At 35.2% G+C, this 24,550-nt stretch overlaps 1 protein-coding gene across 2 annotated transcripts; it reads right to left on the bottom strand.

The window, feature by feature from the left end:
* Nucleotides 1-301: 301 nt before the first annotated feature.
* Nucleotides 302-23,991, bottom strand: WASF1 (WASP family member 1; the record flags this gene model as incomplete). 2 transcript variants are annotated; one of them, XM_084228399.1, is made up of 8 exons in its annotated part: nt 23,549-23,991; nt 17,510-17,644; nt 7,722-7,875; nt 6,553-6,670; nt 5,032-5,204; nt 3,520-3,699; nt 1,798-2,426; nt 302-459 (listed from the first exon to the last, which is right to left on the bottom strand). In XM_084228399.1, the coding sequence occupies exons 1-8, from the start codon at nt 23,679-23,681 to the stop codon at nt 302-304; spliced, it is 1,680 nt and encodes a 559-aa protein (XP_084084525.1). In that variant the 5' UTR covers nt 23,682-23,991. The 2 variants fall into 2 exon arrangements, with proteins under 2 accessions (XP_084084525.1, XP_084084526.1); XM_084228400.1 differs by having other exon boundaries at nt 5,032-5,201.
* Nucleotides 23,992-24,550: the final 559 nt, after the last annotated feature.

Here is a 24,550-nt window from a genome sequence, read left to right as displayed (position 1 = left end):
ATTAAGATATATCAAAAAATGAATCTGCTACACTAACAACAGCTGTCCATGCTTAATACTTAGTGGTTTATTTGACCAAATTATTTCTTTTCAGGGAAAAATAAAAAAGATGAGCCACTGCAAAACATTTAGTTTGAAATGTATGCTAATATCTTTCTTAGAAATCAAAAATTATGGAGGAAAAGGGTTATTATCATACAGAAAAGAAAGCAAAACACTGGAATGACCAAACATTTTCAAAGAACAAGCACCACAAAGGACATTTGCATTCAGTTTTGTAATATTTATCAATGCATTTTTCTTACTCCAACCAATCTACTTCATCAAATTCGGAATCATCTTCTGAATCACTATATTCCACAGCAATACGGCGAGACAGGATGGTGGCCACATCATTTTCAATACGTTCATGTTTAGCTTCCTGTTCACGCTGCTCTTCTACTTTGCGTAGCTGAATACCTGATATAGTAAACCCAAACAAACACATTCATTGCAAACCAAAATACTAGATATTATGAACCTTTCTGAAATAAAATTAAATACACATTAGAAAAATACGAAAAAAAAGTGGTATCTATTAAAAAGAACTTGAAGGAATCACAATGAGAGACATTAATCCTTTCACGATGTTATCATCTCTGTCTGATATTTGTTAGTGAAACTTAACGGATATCCCAGTGTATAGCTACAATTTATTTAGGCACTGTGGTCTATTGTGCTTCCCCACTGTAGGGTAAGGGGAAAAAGTCAGGCTTTTCTGCTCTCTCGCCATCAGGATAGATGATGGATCCTTGTGGTCCTGAATGCATGCCTGATGGCGGGCACCTGGAGTAGGGTGTGGGCATAGGTAGATGGGATTCACCTGGGCTGAGACTGGGCTTTTAAGGGCGGCAATACGGGGACGCCACAGAAGTCAAAGGGAAGCCCAGAGGTAAGCAGAGCCATGAGAAGAACAGAGAATGTGAGAGAAGGCCGGAGAGCCCAGAGTGAAGACTTGCTGGGGGCTGGGAGGCCTACCAGCCTCCCAACCCCCCAGCGCCCCTGCCTGCTGTGTACCTGGTAAACCCCAATAAAAAACCTGCAAAAGCCACTGAGGACTCTGACTCCTCCCTTACCCGGTCTGCTGGATCATAGAAAACCTGCACTGTGGCCAGTCCTGGCCCTACACCCATACTTACCACACCTTAAAAAGTGCAGGTGATACATTTCTTATGTTACCTCTATGGCCAAGTAAATTAAACTATGTTGACTGTATTTTCTGTGACTTTATTCTCTCCAATACTTGAAAGAAAGCACTATTATTCATCCTGTGCTGTAGCGCCATATAGTAGGTACGTAGGCAATGTTGGCTGAATAAATGAATATGACAGCTCTTTACTTTTTTACTAAGGGAGAAATCTTAACCCTTTATAGGTTTTTGGTACAGCAACTATCACAGATACACCAAATGAACAACTAACACTGAAGAAAATACCATTTTTAAAGGATTTAATACAGATACTAAACATAACATGAAGGGTTTCAACTAAATTTTCTGTAACATTTAAGGCTGAGAGTTCTTTTCATTCCTTCAATAAGCATTTTAATATTCCTTAGTATGAAAATAAAATGGCTGTGACATATTTTCCTGAAAATAACTTAAAATATAAGTTGAACATAGCTTTACTTTCTAAGGAACATTTTTACAAAAACATGATCACCTAAAAATTTATAAATGAAGAAAACATTATTGTCGCAAACATTTCAAAAGTTTCTAAGGCTACCATAGCAATGCTTTAATGGTCCTGAGAAAATTACCTTTTCGTATTGCTTCCAGAAGTACACTCCTGGCGTCACTGATCACAGGTAGGGTTGATGGATGACGCTTTGGCTCAGAAGCAGGTATAACTTGTGATGGAGGAGATGGAGGCATTAATGGAACATGGGGACCTGGGGCAGCAGATGGAGTTGGATGTAGCCCAGAGGGAGGATGAGCAAGAGCCGCAACTGTGACAGGTGATGATGGTCGAATGCCAGGTGGAGGCAAAGGAGGCGGAGGTGGGGGTGGAGGCAGCCCCTGGACTTCACCTTGTGGAAGTGGATGCACTGGTACAGTCTCACATACTGGGGCAGCTCTAGCTACCGGTGGAGAGGGCTGCACTAGAGGAGGAGCAATTGGAGGAGGAGCTGGGTGGAGAACTCCAGGGGCAATCTGAAGAGGAGCTGGAGGTGGTGGTACTGCTGGAGCTTGCAAAGCAGTGGTTGGAGGTGGAGGTGGGGGAGGTACTGGTGGGGGAGGAGTTGAAGTCATTGAAGCTCTTAATGAAGAAGTTGATAAGGCAGATGGAAGAGGTGGCGGAGGAGGTGGGGGGGTAGGGCTCACAAACACAGGTGTCCTGCATGTAGCTGGTGACTGAGGGCGGTTTTCTATCAAACCTGTAGCAGAACTGCAATGATAAAGAGATGCTAACAGATTATTAGAAGAGAATAAAACTAATTACACAAAATATAAATGACAACACTTCAAGGTAGGTGCATTTAATAGGTTCCTATAGAAATGAGCAATTCCTTAGCAGTATTTAGAATGAAATGAATGGAAAGTACACCACCAAGAAAATTAATAGTTTGGTATTTTAGTTTGTAATATTCTAAGTGGTCTCCTCTCATGCAACTTTTATATCTACTCAAAGCATTTTATGCTTACTTTGGTAAATAAAAGGCTCAATTTTTACTGTGCTATAAGTCTTTGTAATGACTCTACATTTATCATATTACAGTATCTATAGCAATGCCTGTGATCAATACAATGCTGTTATTTATACTGAAGCTTTTAAGACCCATCAATGTCATTCAGTTTAATCAATGACAACTAATTACAAACCACAAAAGAAACTTTATGGCCTTCACCTTTTCTTCCTGAGGATGGAACATCAAATGAGTCAATGCTAGAAGGCTGATTTTTTTAATTGAAAATTATAAAGCTGATCTCTATTTCTCTTATAAACTATAATTTTGATAATTGATAAAAGTAAACTTCATAATAGCTTTACTGAAAACTATGCCTATTCTCAAATTCTTAAAGTACTCCCCCCCAAAAAAATTAGCATTTGTAACTAAGAAATGTTCCCTTTTCTTAATCCCTTGCCACATTCCAAAAATCCTTAATTTTTATTAATACCACCATGTATTTGATAACAAAGCTAAAATAAAATGAAACACACTTTTAATATTTAAAGTAAATCCTCGTTAGACAATTTTTTTCCCCAGAGAATGTGCCACCTCTTATTAGAGGCAGGCAAATTATACTACACAGGCTAAATCTGACCTGCTACATGTTTCTATAAATAGTTTTGTTGAAACATAAACATAGCCTCTTGTTTATGCATACTCTTAGGCTGCTTTCATGCAACAATGGCAAAGCTGAGTAGATAGCTATACCAGAAATCATAAGTCCACAAAGCCTAAAATATTTACTATCTAGTCCTTAAAAAAAAAGTCACCAACCCCTGTGATAAACATCTTGTGCTAGTCCCAACATACCTGATACAGGTGGGTATGGGTTTTGCATCTCCGGCTCCATGCATTGGTGGAGGTGGAGGTGGCTCATGCGGTCTAACTAAGACCCTCTCCTCAGCTCTAGTCAGAAGTTCACTCATTTGACTAAATGGCAAGGCAGAAAGTGAGTAAGATCCATCCATATGATCCACATATGTCTGAGGTCTAAAATAAACAAACAGTATCAGTGTCCTTTTCTTAAACTGTAATGGAGTAAAGTGTCTAAAGTGAGATATTTAAGGTTTATTAACCCTTGAATGCCAATATTTTAACCACTTCTAAGAAACTTTCAGAAATCTTACTTTTAAAGCAAAGAATACTTATACTGCAATCTTCCCTGCCGATTCTAGCTTATTATGATGACATTCAGTTATTTTACTTTTTATCATACTAATTCAATTCCAAGGATGAAAAAAATCTTACACATATACTCTTTTCAACAAGAAAATAATTAACTTTTAACAAATTGTGTTCAAAGCGACTTGCCTCTGTGTCATATTTTTCTTTATAATAAGATGTCAGTGACAAAAAAGTAGACGTTGAAAACTAGAATTCTCTACCAGAGAATTGCTGCTCTCCTAACCCTGAAAGACTTCTACAAGTCTTGCACCCAGGGAGGCAGGCCTTCATGATACTAGTACAACAGAAATGGGGGATCATATTTTCTCTTTTGGTGTTCCGAAATGTGCTAGGGTGCTTAAAAAATAGCTTAGTAACATATAAGTAGTGTATTTTATTTAATAATGCATATAAATAGTATATTATTCCTAAAATAGTCTAAGATATTTCACAATTAAGGCCAAATAGTTTATATATAGTATTCAAACCACCATTCTTTTCAATTCAAAAGTTAGTAATTATTCTAGTTATATAATATCATACACCATTATCAATCAATATATGCAAATTTTTTCATAGAGAAATGTTAGTAAAATGTTTGTTAGGGTAGCTGGCTACTTAGATGAGGTTCTAGCTATTAAGAAAAGAAACAGACATATTCTATATTTCTGCTAAAGGGAATGAATGTTTTGTTTGAAAATCCTTATATATATGAGGTGGAAGATGTGTTACAGAGAGGAAGTCAGGCAAAAGAATAAAGGAACAAAATATAACCCTTCCCAATTCTATATTTAATGACTCAATAATACTTCAGAAAGATTCTAAACCCTATTTCCACTATTATGAAATCCTAACAGACTCTACCTGAAATATTGAGAGGGAGTTGAGACTTCATGAAAGCCAAAACAACTCTGAAGGTCATCTACTCCAACCACATCTTTCTGCAGATACCAAAACTAAAGTTCAGGTATGAAAACAACCCTCATAGTGGCCAGGATATCGAAATCATCTTTATATGTTTAACAGTCTGTCAGTTCCATAGTTCAGAACTGACAAAGCTGAGTGTTATGCCAGAACTTATATTAGAGATACAGATTAATTAAAAATAATGCCAGTGTGTTATCATTATTTAAAATAAAATAAAAAAAGAAACGAAACCTTGTTTCAAAATGTGAGGCTGGGCCATTAGCAACTTCAATATGCTTATGTAAGAGATTAGCATCATCTTCAGCCAGCTCTGGACCTTGGGCCAGCTTCTGCCATTCTCTCCGCCTGTCATGAGGTGCTCTTGGAACTTTTTCTGGTTCATGAGGACGATCTAGATTTTTCTGCTATAACAGATGTATTGAAACAAAGCCAAATGCTGAAATGCTAAGCTTTTTAAAAAAAGGTTGTAACAATCAAAATAAAATTCTAACATCGATATTGAAAAAGACAAGGTTATTCTAAAAATAACACAGTTTATTTGTACATTCATAAATTTTCCTAGTCTGCTTGTAATCCCAGTTTCTCATGTTTCTTTAACCTCTACTTGAAATTGAGGCAGCAGATAAAAATAGCATGCGTAGGTAGGGACTATAATTTGAAGTCATAAAGACCTTTCAAGATGAAAAAAAAGATTCACCAACTTCGCTCTCACATCTACTAGTTTTTGTTATAATGAGAAAAATTTCTACCATTAATGGCAATGTCTACCTCTAGCCAAAACCTGGAAATTCACTAATGTTATGTTATCTGGGAAGTGACTAACTAGTCAATACATTAGAAAAATCTAATTATCTAATTAACTCATAACTATGCCATTCAACAGAAAGCAGATCTTTCAATAGAAAGATCTGGAGTAGGAGTAGGTGTAAGATGAGAACAGCTATCAACTGACAATCAAGTCCATTTAAGGCATTCTGGTTCAGAAACTTTAAAACCACTGTGTTTGTCAAACAAAACACTGCTTGCAGGCAAAATCTGGGCTCCCAGTCACCAATTTGCAAACTCTGGCTAGAATACTGGAATACTGTCTAGTGCAGAAGATTGTAACACGAAGGAATTATGGGGCACAGAAAGAAAAGTAGAGGAGAAACAGAGGAATGATGAAGATAGACTGCCTCCTTCATAACTCTGTCAAAATCTATTTTTGTTTCCTCCTTCTATATCTCCAATTATTATTAACATGGAAAAAAGGCAGAACCAAGTACACTTTATTATAAAGTAGAAACGACAACAGAGCAGACAGATGCCAGGGATTCAGTGGGAATATAATAACCTTTCTAATACACTTAGGATATGCTCTGTGGTAAGAACATATTAGCTTAATCTACTTTACAGTATCTGCACAATATTCCTTTGTTTTTTCTTACCAGAATGCCTTCCCTTCCCTGACCACTTAGTTCCTGTTTGTTCTTCAAGATTCACCATATGCTTTGTTGTCACCATATGCTATTTTGTGTTACCCAAATCTTCCATGCCTACCTCTGTTATGGAACTTATCACACTATTTATAACAATCTAATTATTCATCTGGCCCCCATTAGCCTTTGATCATTCCATGTAGTTATAAAGACTTCAGTATTTCACTTATGAATCCCCCAAAAAACCAATGAAGTACAAGGTTAATAAAATTTCACATATGAAATAAAACATAAAAACATGAAAGTTTCAGTTTTTTTAAATCTCTTGCAATACCTTCTGCTTCCTCTTTTCCTTTCTCTTATCCTCTGTATCTTGCAACATTTTTTCTTTCCACAGATCAAAGAAATATGAAGGATTGGTATAAAACTTCAAACCTTCTTTACCATCATCTCTGAAATATAAAATAGATTAAAATATTCACTGGTAAGCCTTAGACGACTAGAATGAAATCACTAACTTGTTTCTTCTTTGACATTAGCAAAATACAGAATTTTTGTGTAAAACACTGGCAAAATAAATTAGAATACTGCACCAACAGAGAATTTCTGACAATCAGAAAGGAAACTGAGTAAAATGGAAAATGAAGATGTTTTTCAGAGTTGGCGCTAATAATTTAAAATATGGCTGGACAATTTTCATTCCTAACTTCTACTAAATGCCAAGCTTTCTGAAAGTCCTTTGAGAAATTACAAATGGTTCTGCCAAAGAGAAAAGCCTGAAAGGATAGTAATATAATTTGGAACAGAAAAACTGTACAGGGCTTGTGTCAATACTAAATTTACTTATTATTTTACTCAGTACAAAAATATATTACTTAATAGTCATTCAACTAGTAACAGTTATAGTGAAGGCTTGAATACTGACAGTTTCAAGTAGCTATATGAATATCATTTTAGTCAGGACATGTGTTATACATCTTAAGTTAACCATTTAACTAATCATGTGAGAGGATTCCAAAGAAGGCTTGAATAAATCCAATTTTACTTGTTCAAAAAGCCTTGAATAAATTTATTTTTAATAGATACTATATACTTATGCAAAAATTTAACATACATAGGTCAAGAGTAGACAGGAACAAGCAAAAACATTTGGTTTTTTAGTATGGTAGAATTTTGAGCTCTTTATTCTTTGTTTTCCATCTGTCTAGAAGTTAAGAGACAACTCCTTGTCCCCTCCTATTAATAAGATTGCCACTGGCTTTTCTTAATAACACTCATTAAAACAACTCCCTAGAATAAATCCTGTCTTTCGTATGCTAGAACCCTGGAAATTAATGAATAAATAAGTTTCTAAAGTCATGGATATGAAGGATTCATTGCATCAATCAGAAGCCAAATAAAATAAAGACTGTTTAGGAATTCAGCATTTAATGGTACACTGCCACCTATTTGAACTTGAAGTTGTGTTAAATAACTGGCATTCTTAGTTATTAGCCTTCTGACCTATAAGGAGTGAGTATATTGAGAGGCGGAGGCTGTTCACAAACATCATATGTCTCTTGTAATGGAATAGGCAAAGTCTTGCGGTCGAAAAGCTGCTGATCTTGAATTGTAGAACTTCGGAAAGCTTTTCTCATCGTTATATCTTGCAAAGACACTAAAAGAAAAATCAAGAACGCATTTTGTTTTATTTTACTAAGATGATTTAACATAAGGACAAACTCATAAACTGCATTTGTTTAAAAGTCAGCATAGCTCAGGAGGTTGTGACTTGTGAATCAGAAGTTGTATTCTGAATGCTCTAATGTCACATCCCACATAATTTGCGCCTAATTTTCCCAATTAGATGAGTATAAATGCAACCTTTGCTTTCTAAGGTTCAGAAGGCTTTAAAGTGACACCTGAATGAAGCATATCTACATTTCCTATCATACAGACCTCCTGCCATCTTTGGCCCCCATCAACTTACATTCTCTTTTTTCTATAATTTTCCATCTCCTTTTATTATTTTTATTTAGCATATACTAACAATACTTCAGGAATTGCCTAGTTATTAGTGGCATTCTAGGCTAAACATATTGTTCACCTGCATGCTCATTAGACTATAAATATTATACATATACTATAAAATTAAGACAAACTTTACTGTAAAGAAAATAAGTACTGGGCAATCTATCTTACTGTCTATTTTATTTACCTTTTATCTTGTACTATAAGGCTCTCTACTTAACAATAAGCCCTTGAAAATACAGACTATCTTATATATTAATATCTCTAGTAATATATAATATCTCTATCTTATATTAATATCTTTATCTTATTAAAATTAAATTAATAATTAATAATTTATATTAGTTAATGTATTAATATGTAACATATTAATGTAACAACCTATCACATTATTTAAAATTACTTATTCATTTTCTTTTGGACTGTGTAGCATGTTAAAATAAGAGATGTACCAAAATACTACATTCTTAACTCTTAGAGTGATTTTTCTGATATTAAAAAATCAGGTGATTTCTTATATATTTAATATGACTTTAAGTATCAGGTAAATGCTTTGTAACAGAGCCAGGTTAGTACAAACAATCATAACAATTCTTAAACTACTTTTTCCTCTCCCTTACTCTCTCATCCTCATAAGTAAAACTTACCCCAAATAAGCAACATTAGACCTTTGCAATAGGTGACTGGATATGCAATGGCCATGCCATGACTGCATTTCCACATCTCACTACTGCATGACTAACAACACCAAAATAAAATTCAGAGCAGGAAAAAAATCTTTTTCCTACTATCACTCGAGCAGTATGAGATAGTTAATGACTACATATGGTATGTGTTAGATGTTTTCAGTAATCTTTATTTTTTTAAATCTTTATAACAATTTTATTGAGTTAAGAATTATTGTTCCATTTCTAAACATAAGAAAACTTAAAGCTAGGAAATATCTGCCTGGCCCAAGGCAAAATCGTTAATAAGCAGTGGAGAAAAAAACAGGAAAGCCAGATCTGGATGCCTTTGAGTCTGGTCCTTTTGCTACAACACCACATAGTGTTCCTCTGGTTCCTGTCAGAAGTGGTCAGTTTTCTGCAATCAAAATGAATTAATTTTTGCTATTCCCCCATGCCAGTTAATAATCAATAAGTACATATCTAGAATGAAATCTAGTGTTCAATCTCCCAAAATTTTCTTAGTAAAGGATGTAAAGAACATGAAAGTAATGAGTACTTTGCTATCTTCAAATACTCTTTATTTATTTGTTATGATTTATTTGTTAATAGGCCACAGTTACAAAGCTCCTTCCAGTTACCTGTAAGGGTATCATATAATTTAAATAATATATAAAACAGAAAGTCAGCACCCTATGTTTGTAAATATACTTTTATTAAATATAATTGTATAGTTCTTTTATTTAAAAACTCACTGTGATATACTTCTTTACTTTCTAAATTATATTAGTAGTTCTTACCATTACCTACTACTTAATGGTTATTTAAAAAACAAAAATATTAACATAATGTTGTGTAATTTAGTATTCATTTTATTTTCCTTGCACTCTCACTGAGTTTCAAAATCTAAATGAATATCTTAGTAAACTAAAATTCCTTCCACCCAACTTTCCTTCAAACAATTTCTAATTAAGTTGTTCAATTTTTAGGTTCTGATTCTTCCCAAATGCCCTACATAATTTTAAAGGAAATGATAAACAATTCCGACAGCATTGGCACATTAGCACTATTTTTAAGCACAAAAACATAAGTTATTTACTGGTAACTGGATTTTTGTTTTTAATTTTAATGGGATGGTAAGATATGTCGAAATTTAATAGTACTTTAAAACTAAATGTTAATTTTATTTCTATTACATACGAGAACTGGATTTATGTCTTATTAGACAGTATATATTAAAACTTAAATATTTAAGCTATATAGAAAAGAAATTTTGTACATAAATGATACACTTGAAAGTATAGGCAATACATGAATGTGCTGCAAAGAATACCACCAAGAAAAACCACCCACAGAGTAAAGACAAAATATCTGCAAATCATAGACCTGGTAAGGGATCTGAATTCAGAATTTTAACAGAATTCTTTGAACTCAACAATAAAAAGAAAAATCATCCCAATTAAATGGTAACAGAATCTATAGAGATGTTTCTCTAAAGAAGACCCTCAAATGACCAGTAAGTCACTTAAATACTGGTTTTTAAATCTACAAATTAAACCAATTCTACAAAATGAATCAATACAGAAAACATTATGTTAAGTGAAAGAAGCAGTCACAAAAGACCACACATTCATATGAAGTGTTCAGAACAGGCAAATTCATAGAGACAGAAATTGGGGCAGGGATGAGGGGGAAGGGGTGGGAGTGACTGTTAATGGATATAGGGTTTCTTTCCAGGGTGACACAAATATTCTACACTTGATTATGGGATAGTTGTGCTAACTGTGCATACACTAAAAACCACTTAATTTTTAATGGGTTAGTGATAGGGTATATGTACCTCAGTAAAGTTGTTTTAAAAGAAAAAAAGCACTGTTTCAGTTTCCTGCCCCTGAAACCTATATAATAACATTCAGGCCTGTGAGTTTATATCTTTTTAAATTTTTTTTATCATTATTTTTTTTTATTTTTTTACATCATTGTTCATTTTTAAACAATATTTGCTCCCCCCCACTCCCTCAGGTGTAGTCCCCATAGTTTCCTTCACCAATGCACCCGTGCACCATCACCTCAGTCCCCTGTGCTCCTCCCTCCCTCCTTCTGATCCCTCTCCCTCCTCCTCCCCTACAGGATGTCTCTGCTTCATAATTGACTGTTTGTTTTTGTTTGGTTGTGTTGTGTTTTATATTGTTATTATTCTTTTCCCCTGATGTATTATTTGGTTCCTCTATATTCCTGCTGTAAGTGAAACCACCCAAAATTTTTCTTTTTCTTTCTGGCTTATTTCACTGAGCATAATTCCTTCTAGCTCCATCCACATTGCTGTGAATAGCATGAGCTTATCTTTTTTGATTGCTGAGTAATATTCCATTGTGTATATATAGCACATCTTCTTGATCCAGTCATCTATTTTTGGGCATTTGGGTTGTTTCCAGGTTTTACCTATTGTAAATAGTGCTGCAATAAACATAGGGGTACAGGTGTTCTTTTGAATCAAGTGTATTTGTATCCTTTGGGTAGACCCCTAGTAGTGGAATTGCTGGGCCATATGGTAGCTCCATTTTTAGTAGACCGAGGAACCTCCAGACAGCTTTCCACAGTGGTTGGACCAGTTTGCACTCCTAGCAGCAATGTTGCAGAGTTCCTTTTTCACCACATCCTTGCCAACATTTGTTGTTGTTTGTTTTTTTGATATATGCCATTCTTACTGGTGTAAGGTGGTATCTCAATGTGGTTTTAATTTGCATTTCTCTGATCATAAGGGATGTTGAATATTTTTTCATATGCCTGTTGGCCATTTGCATTTCCTCTTTGGAGAAATGTCTTTTAAGTTCTTCTGCCCATTTCTTAACTAGATTGTTTATTTTGTTTTTGTTGAGTCGTGTGAGTTCTTTGTGTATCTTTGTGATCAGTCCCTTATCAGTTGACTGGAGTGCAAAGATTTTTTTCCCAATCAGTGGGGTGTCTATCTGTTTTGGTTAATGTCTCTTTTGCTGTGCAGAAGCTTTTCAATTTGATGTAATCCCAGGTGTTTATCTTTGCCTTGACTTTCTTTGCTTTGGGTGATGAGTCTTTTTTTTTTTTTTTTTTTAAAGATTTATTTATTTATTTATACAAGCACTGGGTACAGTCAGAAGCGCGGGATGGTGAGAGGATTCACCAAAGCCAGAGCGGGAAACAGAACAGGCAGAGTGACGAAATACACTGCTGAGGGGAGCAGGGGGCGGCAGGAGAGGTCTGCGTGCCATGTAGGACCCTAGTCGGGGGCTGGGGATCGAACCCGCGCTGCAGAGGCTACGGGCAGCTTCGCAACCCAGAGCTCAATCGCTGCGCCATCAGGGGAGGCCCTTGGGTGATGAGTCTTTAAAGATGTTATTGCGATACATGTCTTGTAATGTTTTACCTATATTTTCTTCTATATATTTTATGATTTCAGGTCTTATGTCCAGTTCTTTTATCCATTTTGAATTTATTTATTAATTTTTTTTAGCTTTTTTTTAATTTAAATTTTATTTTTATATTCCCCATACAATTACAACCCCCTTATTTCAACCCCAAACCCTCCTTTCCCCGCCCCCCACACCTCATAGAATGTCTCTGGTTCATAGTTGTTTGTTGATTTTTATATTTTCTTTTTTTTTTTAGATTTATTTATTTATTTATCTATTTATCTATTTATTTATTTATTTATACATACAAGCACTGGGTACAGTCAGAAGCACGGGAGGGTGAGAGAATTCACCAGAGCCAGAGCAGGGAGCAGAGCAGGCAGAAGGACCGAAGTACACTGCTGAGGGGAGCAGCAGGCGGCAAGCGAGGTCTGCGCACCATGTGGGACCCTCCTCTGGTGGCCGGGGAGAAGCCAGGGATCAAACCGGCGCTGCAGAGGCTGCAGGCAGCTTTGCAACCCAGCGCTCAACTGCTGCGCCACCGGGGAGGCCCTGATATTTTCTTTCTTATAGTTATTCTTTTTCCTGGTCCCTTATTTAAGTTTTCTAGATTCCTGCTATGAGTGAGACCATCCGGTATTTTTCTTTTTCTTTCTGGCTTATTTCACTGAGCAAGATCCTTTCCAGCTCCATCCATGTTGCTGCAAATTGCATGTGTTTATCTTTTTTGAATGCTGAGTAATACTCCATGGTGTATATGTACCACATCTTCTTGATCCAGTCGTCTATTTTTGGGCATTTGGGTTGTTTCCAAAGCTTAGCTATTGTAAATAGAGCTGATGAGACTCAACAAAAACAAAGAAAATAATCCAGTCAAAAAATGGGCAGAAGAGCTAAAAAGAAACTTCTCTGAAGAGGAAATGCAAATGGCCAACAGGCATATGAAAAAATGTTCAACATCACTTGTAATCAGGGAAATGCAAATCAAAACTACAATGAGATACCATCTTACACCAGTGAGAATGGCACATATTAAAAAAACTAGCAACAACAAATGTTGGTGAGGATGTGGAGAAAAAGGAACTCTTCTGCACTGTTGGTGGGAGTGCAAACTGGTCCAACAACGATGGAGAGCTGTGTGGAGATTTCTTGACCTACTAAAGATAGAGCTTCCATATGACCCAGCAATTCCACTCCTAGGCATTTACCCAAAGGACACAGAAACATCAATTCCAAAGAGCACCCGCACCCCTATGTTTATAGCATTTTGAATTTATTTTTATGCATGGTGAAAGGTAGTGGTCTAGTTTCATTTTTTTGCACGTGGTGGTCCAGTTTTCCCAGCACCATTTATTGAACAAACTGTCCGTGTTCCATTGCATGTTCTTTGCTCCTTTGTCAAAGATCAGTTGTCCATATAAGTGTGGTTTTATTTCTGGGCTCTCTATTTGGCTCCATTGGTCTGTGTGTCTGTTTTTGTTTCCGTACCAAACTGTTTTAATTATTATGATGGCTTTGTCATATAGCTTGAGGTTTGGAAGCGTGATACCTCCTTTCTCCTTTGTTTTCATCAGTAGGGCTTTGGCTAGTCGTGGTTTTTTGTGGTTCCATATGAATTTCATCAGTATTTGTTCTATTTCTTTGAAGAATGTCATTGAGATTTTTATTGGAGTAGCATTGAAGCTGTATATTGCTTTTGGTAGGATGTTAGTTCTTCCAATCCATGAGCAGGGGATGTCTTTCCATTTCTTTGTGTCTTCTTTTATTTCTTTTAAAGTGTGTTTTATAATTTTCCTTGTGTAGGTCTTTCACCTCTTTTGTTAGGTTTATTCCCAAGTGTTTGATATTTTTTGTTTTAATTATAAAAGGGGTGGTTTTCTTGATTTCTTCTTCTTCAGACTGTTTGTATATAGGAAGGCTACTGATTTTTATGTGTTAATTTTGTATCCTGCTACTTTACTGAACTGGTTGATTATTTTGAGTAGTTTTTCTGTGGAGTTTTAGGGTTCTCTATTTATATTATCATACTGTCTTCAAATAGCGATAGTTTTACTTCTTCTTTCCCTATCTGGATTCCTCGCATGTCTTTCTCTTGTCTCATTGCCCTGGCTAGGACCTCCAGTATTATACTGAAGAGCAATGGTGAGAGAGGACATCCTTGTCTTGTTCCTGATCTTAAAGGAAAGGCCGTCAGCTTTTTGCCATTGAGAATAATATTGGCGGTGAGTTTGTCATATATGGCTTTTATCATGTTAAGTTATGTTCCTTCTATCCCTAGAATTTCAAGGGCCTTCATCATAAATGGATTCTGGGGGCCTCCCTGGTGGTGCAGCAGTTGAGCGCTGGGTTGTGAAGCTGCCCGCAGCCTCTGCAGCGCCGGTTCGATCCCCAGCCACCGGGTGAGGGTCCCACATGGTGCGCAGACATCTCCTGCCATGCCCGCTGCTCCCCTCAGCAGTGTATTTCATCAGTTTGCCTGTTCTGTTCCCTGCTCTGGCTCTGGTGAATTCTCTCCCCTTCCCATGCTTCTGACTGTACCCAGTGCTTGTATAAATAAATAAATAAATCTCTTAATAAATAAATAAATAAATAAATAAATAAATAAATAAATAGATACTAGACTATGTTGAATGCTTTCTCAGTATCTATTGATATGATCATATGGTTTTTATTTTTCTTTTTGTTGATGTGTTCGATTACACTGATCGATTTTTGTATGTTGAACCATCTGTGCGTCCCTGGGATGAATCCCACTTGATCGTGGTGTATTATCCCTTTGATGCATTGTTGGATTCTGTTGGCAAGGATTTTACATCAGTGTTCATTAGGGGGATTCGCCTGTAATTTTCTTTTTTTGTGCTTTCTTTTTTTGGTTTTGGTATTAGTGTAATGTTGGCTTTGTAGAATGTATTTGGTAGCATTCCTTCTTCTTCAATTTTTTGAAAGAGTTTGTATAGGATAGGCACTAATTCACTGCTGAACATTTGGTGGAATTCATTTGTGAAGCTGTCTGGGCCTGGGCTTTTGTTTTTGGGGAGTACTTTGATTACTGCCTCAATTTCGCTGCTTATAATTTGTCTGTTTAGGTATTCTATTTCTTTTTTGTTCAGCTTTGGATAATTATATTGGTCTAGGAATTTGTCCATCTCTTCTAGGTGGTTGAATTTGTTTGCATATAAGTGTTCATAGTAATCTCTGATTTCTTTTGATTTCAACTGAGTCTGTTGTGATTTCTCCTCTTTCATTTATAATCTTATTTATATGTGTTTTCTCCTGTTTTTTCTTTCTCTGTGAATCTGGCTAGAGGTTTGCCTATTTTTTTTATTTTTTCAAAGAACCAACTTTTGGTTTCATTGATCTTTTGGATTATTTTTTTAAATTTCTATTTCATTTATTCCTGCTTTGATTTTTATTATTTCCTTTCTTCTATTGGCTTTAAGGTTTATTTTTTGTTTTTTTGCTAGCTCTTTGAGATGTGGGATTAGGTTGTTTCTTTGAGTTCTTTCTTGTTTCTTGATGTGAGCCTGTATTGCTATATATTTTCCTCTTATTACTGCTTTTGCTGCATCCCATACATTCTGGAAAGTGGTGTCCTCTTGGTCATTCAACTCCAAGTATTTTTTTTTTTAAATATTTATTTTTTATTTATTTATACAAGCACTGGGTACAGTCAGAAGCATGGGAGGGTGAGAGAATTCACCAGAGCCAGAGGGGAGAGCAGAGCAGGCAGACTGACGAAATACACTGCTGAGGGGAGCAGCGGGCGGCAGGAGAGGTCTGCGCACCATGTGGGATCCTCCTCTGGTGGCCGGGGAGCAGCCGGGGATCGAACCGGCACTGCAGAGGCTGTGGGCAGCTTGGCAACCCAGCGCTCAACCGCTGCGCCACCAGGGAGGCCCAACTCCAAGTATTTTTTAATTTCTTCTTTGATCTCCTCATTAGTCCAGTGGTCTTCCAGTAGTGTGAATTTCAATCTCCATGAAGTGAGAGGGTTCCTTGTTTTCTTTTCATGATTTATTTCTAGTTTGATGCCTTTATGACCAGAGAAGATAGTTGGAATGATTTTGATCTTCATGTATCTGTTGATGTTTGTCTTGTGGCCCAGTATATGATCGATTCTGGAGAATGATCCATGTGCACTTGAGAAAAATGTGTACTCGGATTTTTTTGGGTGCAGTGTCCTATAGATGTCTGTTAAGTCCATGAGTTCTATGTCTTTATTTAGGGGTCTAGTGTCTTTATTTTTTGTCTCACTGATCTATCCATTTGTGAGAGCTGAGTTTTGAACTACTATGAGTTTATATCTTTGTGAGCATAAATATTTAGCATGGTATCTGTTTCTCTCAATTAGGAATTATATTATGACAAAAGAAGCTGGTTCAATTACTAAGACATCTATCATTACAACCTAGTTTTTTCTTTTTCTGTTGTAGTAGTATCTTTAATTGCTTTTAGTGTAGAAATTTAGATCTATCATATAACTTGCATTTGTTCTAAAAATATTACTCAGCATAGTAGTAGTTTGAAGAGAAGATTGTAAGCAATTCACGTTAAATAATTCTCTAGGGTAGATATGGAAATTATGTTCTTAGTGGCTCCATTTCTTTTTGGAAAAATAAAAAGAGGTGTTTGAGAACATCAGCATTTTTGTATTCAACCAAGGCATGAAATGTTTTACCACTAAAATAGCTACCATTATTTTAGCTTGTAATGTGTGTGTGTGTGTGTGTGTGTGTGTGTGTGTGTGTTTTAACCTGGTATCCTTGGTTTTATACCCAGTATAGACCATTTAACTAACTTGCTCTAATTTTAGCAATTTAGCAATATGTACACAGAAGCATATTGAAAGGAATAATCACATTCTTGTAAAATTGAACCTAAGAATTACAAGTAATTTTCAAATAATTTTAATTTCTAAGACAAATTTCTAAGTACATGATAATAAGTCATAAGGGAGAAAAGAAGAGAAGGAATGGAGAAAAAGTCTGTCCAAAAATTAAGAGCTATCAAATATACAAAAAGTGGTTAAAAAAAAAAAAGAGTAGAAAAGAAAAACCAGGTCATCCTATGGCAGTATAGAGAAGTCAGTGACTTAATACAAGTTCCCCAAAAATCACAGGTAAAAAAAGATTTGCAATAAATTTGTGTTTAATATTGTTCTTAAATATACTGCTCATCTCACCTAACCTAAAATATATACAATAAAGAAAACTATAAATAAACTTACATTCTTCTTCTTTAGGGTCAAGTTGGGTAACACTAACAGATAAACGGTCCACACGTTCCTGTAATGAGTTAACTCTGAAGGAAAAACTATGTGCTTCATTGAATAATTCTCCAAATATATCTTCAGCATATTTACCTAAGCAAAAACAAAACATACACCATAATATTTAATGTCATCAGAGATACATATAGAACAATTTAATATTTAAAAGTGCTATCTGGATAAATTTGGTATTTATTTGGATGTAGTTTGAATTTTAAACCCTAGCTTGAAAGTAATCTAGTTGTGAGAATGGAAAACAATACAAACCCTGGAAATTTTATTTTAAATACTGGCTCTTCTGCTTCCAATTTGGCAACATGTGTCTAAAATGGAATTATTCAACTTGCTCTATCCACATCTACCCACTTGTTGAGGGTTAGAAAAGATTATGATGGAAAAATACATATGAATAATACATCTTTTAATCTCAAATCAGCATCCATAAATAGATTCTCCACTAATATTGAATTTCAGGCCAAATTGAAGAATTCAGCATACATGACCCTTGTCTCCTATACCCAAAATACAGAGTATGAAAATTTATGAGAGATACTTTACATTCTCTGCTGGCTTAGTTTCTTAAAAAATCATCATAAATTTAAAATCAATTATTCTTCTGGTCATGTAAATTTCTATTATTGAAAAGAAAAGGCTAAAACAAGAGACAAAAAAGAATACACATTTTTAGGGGCCTCCCCGGTGGCGCAGCGGTTGAGCGCTGGGTTGGGAAACTGCGCGCGGCCTCTGCGGCGCCGGTTCGATCCCCGGCTGCTCCCCGGCCACCAGAGGAGGGTCCCACATGGCGTGCAGACCTCTCCTGCCGCCCGCTGCTCCCCTCAGCAGTGTACTTCGGTCCTTCTGCCTGCTCTGCTCCCCGCTCTGGCTCTGGTGAATTCTCTTGCCCTCCCGCGCTTCTGACTGTACCCAGTGCATGTATAAAAAAAAACAAACAAACAAACCAGCAAACAAATAAATAAAGCATGCCTCTATAAAAAAAAAAAAAAAAAAAACAAAACAAAACAAAACACCTAGTTGTGGTGTTTTGTTATAAAAAAAAAAAAAAGAATACACATTTTTATCTAGTAAATAAACCAGGGGATTTTAGACAATCTATAATGAAAAATACTCGTTTATTTAGAACACATAAAATAATGAATACTTACAAGATAAAAATGAGTCAGTCACGCTCTGTACCTTTGAACAGCTGGTCTTTCTAAATCAAGATATTTGACACCCAAACATAGTGCCTAGTTAAATGTAGCTCAATAGCAAGTTCTATCAGTTTCTGTAATATAGAACTGTTCTAATCATTTCTATTTGAATAATGCTGCATATTTTTCAAAGGATTTCAATATATTATCAGCAAAATCAACAAACATTTACTGGGTTCACCCTGTGCCAGATTAAAATTATGACCCTATGAAGACATCAAAGAGTAAGATGCAAAATTCCTCTCCTAACAGATTCAATAATCTTTAAGGAAAAAAAATCAAAATTATAATCTCCTTAATGAATTTAAAGGATGGCTTTGTATATATTCATTTACTCACTATATTCTTTAAATCAAACTGACTGAAAATGTCTTACTTATGTTCAGACACTACTCCAGACCCTGGAGATATAAAGATATTGGAAGACGGTCTCTGCCTTTCTGAGCTTTAAACAGAAACAGCTTTAAACAATTTAATAAGTAAGTTCAAAACGCTGGTCCATTCACTTTGAGACCTTGGTGTTACTGTCCTCACCTGTGAATTGGGACTAAAAGTATTGCTTTGAAAAGGAGAGGCAGTGAACAAAGGGCCTGCTGGAGTTCTTAACAGAGGACAGGAGCCCAACAATGGGAGTCTCCTCTATAAAAGGAAATAGAAGGAAGCCACAGAACACAGACAAGCATGGAACTTTTGGGAACAAGAGACACTTTCAGAAACAGTTTTTCAGAGACTTACTTTCTCACGGGGAAGCATTCAAAGAAGTTTAGGAATAGAAATGCTAGGAATTAGCTAAGTTTAATACTACCAGGATCCTTAACTTACAATCTGTAATAACCACATGAAATTATATGCAGACTTTTTTTTTAATGCATTTGCAATTTTCCGGTGAAGGCTTGCAGTTTTTTTTTTTTTTTTTAAAGATTTATTTATACAAGCACTGGGTACAGTCAGAAGCACAGGAGGGTGAGAGAATTCACCAGAGCCAGAGCAGGGAACAGAGCAGGCAAACTGATGAAATACACTACTGAGGGGAGCAGCGGGCATGGCAGGAGAGGTCTGCATGCCATGTGGGACCCTCGCCCCGCAGCCGGGGATCGAACCGGTGCTGCAGAGGCTGCGGGCAGCTTCGCAGCCCAGCGCTCAACTGCTGCGCCACCGGGGGAGGCCCAAGGCTTGCAGTTTTTAAGTGGATTTTTAAGAGTCTATGTACCACTGCCACAAGTTTAAGTACTAAAGTACTTCAGTAGATAAACTACTCTGTCCATTCTTTTTATATCACCTATTTTGCAAATCTACCTCCTCCTCCCCTCCCAGAGAGAGGTACAAGCAATAGTTTACAGTATAAACTTGTGCATATATCTGAATTTCAACTAAGTGAGCAACAGATTATACCACTTTTTCCATTCAATTTTCTATAATGTTAAATCCAAATCCTCTCATCCAACACTGTTTTCCATAATTAAGAGTATACTATTCTTATCCAATATCATTTTTTCCTTTAACCTCCCCCCTCCCTTGTATTTTTACTTTGCCTCTATTCATTTGCCCAATTCTTCATGTAAGTTGAAATGCCTTCCATTTTCATTCCACTCCATTTTCTAAATTCCTTTGTTCCTTTCAAGGCCCAATTAATTCACATTTCATTTAACAAGCATCCTTTAATAACTTCACCTTATGTTTATCTCTGTCAGTTTCTATAATCTAAAATTCATTTTAATTATATAAGTGCTCACACTATTCAGAATGGCTTCAGTATTCATATTAACTCTTCAACTAAATGGGATATATTATTCTCAGACAAGGACCATGTATTCAGTATTATCTGCTCATTGTTGGTCTATGTATCTAACTAGTTTTATCAAGCTAACTTATGTTAACTTATGTACTAACTATCAAGCTAACTTATGTACCTCCTCCTACAAATCTACCCTGATGCCAATCTGCCAAATTTTCTGTTTATAAGAAGTAGGCTGTAACTATCCATCTTGGGAGCATGAATTGACTATATTCAACAACTGAAATGCCTTGGGAAGAGAAAATGATAAAAGATCCCTCAGATATAGTCTAAACAAGACTATCATTTTGCATAGACTATACAGAGTCCCAAGAGCTGTTAAGAACAATAAAATGGGAAAGAATTTTGGTACAGCAGAAAAACTTAAATAAAGCACACTGAAGGTTTTCAATAATTATACATTATAAAGCAGAATTACATTGTACTATTAAGAAACAAACCTGGGATGTACATTTTTGTGAGTAAAAGGTCAGAAAGATGTCCAGTTCCAAGTTATGCTAAGCCTTGAGATTTACCTTTATTGCAATTTACCTTTATTGGCTCTTTTGTTGCCAACAACAGTACCAGGGTGAAAATATTAACTATAGAACCATTTGGATAGGCAAATTTTCAAAGTAATTCAGAGATTATTTAATGCATTAATTATAAGTTTAACTATTTTGGATGGAAACCTATGTAAAATCTAGTGTAAGCCTCCCTGTCTTCTTAAGTAGAATATAAAATTAAATGTAATGTAACCTTTGTTTGGACTCATAGCCATGAATTGATTATGAAAATCTATTCATGTGCTAGGATAGAAAACAGGCTTGACATGTATAAGTACATTTGCTTTTACATTAAATGGTCTCTTTACAGTGTTTGTATTGCTTCTTATCTTACATCACTTCTTCCTTTGCTATAAACCATCTATTCTGATTGGCTCCAATAATGCCTGCTTCTATTATCTCCTCCATACTTTCTCTTTTAATACTCTGAAGCATAAATGTTTGTCCTTTTACCTTTAATTCTAGGTTCTCAACTATATCAAGTTAGAAAGGTGCCAGAGACTGTAATTGCAGGGTGTTAAACTATTGTTATATCATCTTAAAGCTACATATTTTATGGACTTTCTTTTTGTTTATGAATCTCCAGAAATTGCTTACAAAATGTTTATATAGTTTCTGAGTCCAAATTTGAAAGCAAATGCTAATTTATAGTTTCACAATGTATTTCTATTTTCAGAGTTTGGCTACATCATGACCTTGTACTTACTGCTTGTGTAGACTATACTAGGTGCTGCTTGTATAGTCTATACTAGACTTGAAAATCCTTTAAAGTTTCTCATTTAGGTTATGTAAGAAATGAGTTAGTAGTGAAAATTAGCAATCATTACATTAATTCTAAATCTATATTGGGAATATACCTAAAACAAAAGTGCCTGCAGTAAGTCCAAAATTCATTTTAATTTTAAGAAATATTTTAAGCAAATGTACCAGTATCATTTCTATACTCTTAACATGCATTTTAATACTAATGTGCTGATGTACTCATACACATATAGTATGTGTAAATTTTATATGAAATCATGTTATGTTAGATTCGATTACAGCTAGATCACAAAAAACACCAGCTAATATCTTTAAACAATATAGTTAATCATATGTTAATATAGTATCTAGGACTCTCCTTTGACTTGTCTCAAAAGTACATTCTGTATTGACTTTCCCAAGGAAGAAGCAAGTAAACAATACTTTAGTGACAAACATTAAAAAAAAAAAAAAAATCACCTAGAGGGACAACTTTTTTTCTTAGAACATTTATTTCAGAGGCTCTCACAAAGAGCATTCAAATGTAACATTTTATGTTACACTAGCTATATAGATTTATGGCCAAATGTGCCCACTTGAAATAAATTAGATTAACAACCTCTTTTTTTTATCTTGTACTAAGTGTAACAGGTCCGCCAATAACTCTATTTGTTCAACATCTTTTCTTTATAATGTTATAACCACAACATTGATGAAAAATATAATATTGAAGAGGAAAAAAGCAATCCCAGGCAGACAATGTTATTATTCTAGGACCGGATTTCATTATGTTATTTCTTTACTGTGTTTGAAGTCTCAGTTTCCAAGAACCTAATAATCAGTTAAGTGAGGACTTACTGCACTCAATTATGAAAAGACAAAATTTTAAAGGAAAAAATGAGACAATCCTGTCTACAAAGACAATCTACGTGGTGAGTATGGATGAGTAGATAAATCTAGTACTATGACTTATAGAATATACCTAGGCCAAGAACACCTTGTTTTAACTTTAAAATGAAATACAAATGTTTACTGTAAGCTAAACCTTCAATTCAAAAAAGTTGATTTTTTAAATTTTCTAACATTAATTTTAAAATGGGAAAAATTTTAATTCCTTAACCTAGTAGCTCTGTAATCTTATAATCTTATAATAGGAACACACTGCCTGATCCTCCTTCCCTACCTGCCCCTTTCATTGGTCTTTATTATCTAGTCTGACTGCTTACCTTTTGTATACCAGAGGTCAGGTTCACTAGATATTTCATATTGTGCTGCACATCAGACTCTTGACTAGTATCCTAATGTCTTTCACAAACTCCCTTAACTAACCTAATCATCTGACTAGTGACAATGCACATACTAGTGTAGTGGAAGCCTTTAAATAAGTAAATAGCAATAACAAGCAAGCAAAGGTATAACTCTGCCCCTAATTTTCACAGATCAAACCATACGTTAAAAACAATTCAGTAATTGTTATGATATGACTGTTCCTGAAGAGTTTGTCCTTGTTTTCCTTTCCCAGAAGAAACATGTAGGGGGAGAAGAAATGGTTCTAAAATTCACTAATTTTACTTAAATCTACAGTATTTTTGGGACAATTTTGTAATCTTCTCACCAAATATCCCCCTCAAAATTAATCATAAGAACATCTTAATATAATTATTTGGTTTGCAAGTAATATTTATAATTGATATAAAATACTTACTTAGGCTACTTAGTTGTCTAATTATATTTGCCAAGGAAATATTGGTCACACATTCCAGTTCATTCTTAATGCCTCTAGGCAGTGCTGTGTGGCACAAGTGCCTAGGATCGATGTTTCTTTTCACTAATGGCATCTTGAGATCAACCTCTGTGCCAGTTCACCTGTAGGAAATCAAACAAATTAATATTATTCAATCTCAGCCAACACAAAATGGGAGCTTATCTTTCACATTTAATAATAAAGTATCTGCCAGTAATTGGAGTCACCTGATTAAATGAATCAAAATTGATTTGTTAACCTTTCATTTTCAATTATTACAATGTCAATATTATATCAACCATGAAAAAAATTACTTTCAATATCTATTGCTTCATGGTGAATTCATAATCACTAACTATTATTCCCCTGAAACAACTGTTTTTTGCTTACTACAACTAGAAGTTTTGTTCTAGAGTTGATATGAATGGCCATCTCTAAGGAAATGCTTAAGAGCACTTAAGAAGTGAGAAGAGTAGTTCATATTTACATTTCCATATAAAATATTTGGGGCTTGAATAACAGCTCCTAGAAGACAAAAATCTTGTTTTACAATAAGCTTATGTTTCTAAGATCTAGAAAATACAAGATGTTTAACAGTTGACTGATAAAAGGAGAAAAATTGAAACTTTAAAACTATGAAGCCAAAAAAAAAAATAAGTTACTGAACAGAGGGTGTGTGCACACACACATACACAACTTTTGTAAATTAACAATTTAATGATTCTAGGGAACTGCTCTTTGCTGTGTGCATAGAAAAGGAATGAATACTTTGGAGAAAAACAATACTTCACTATTCGATTGTGGAATAACAGGTTTGCTTGTTTTGCTCTCCCAAGAGCAAGGATGGATCTGCTCTTACTCACTTTCGCATTTTTAGAGACTAGTTATGTTGAGTACAGCAGTCACAGAAATTTTGATCAAAAGAATGTTGTACCACATACAAAGTTGTTTTAAATATTGTTT

The sequence above is a fragment of the Talpa europaea genome, assembly GCF_964194135.1.
Source record: "Talpa europaea genome assembly, chromosome: 2".
Lineage (NCBI taxonomy): Eukaryota > Metazoa > Chordata > Mammalia > Eulipotyphla > Talpidae > Talpa > Talpa europaea.
Note: the sequence above shows the minus strand (reverse complement) of the source record. Positions and strands in the feature narration are given on the sequence as shown.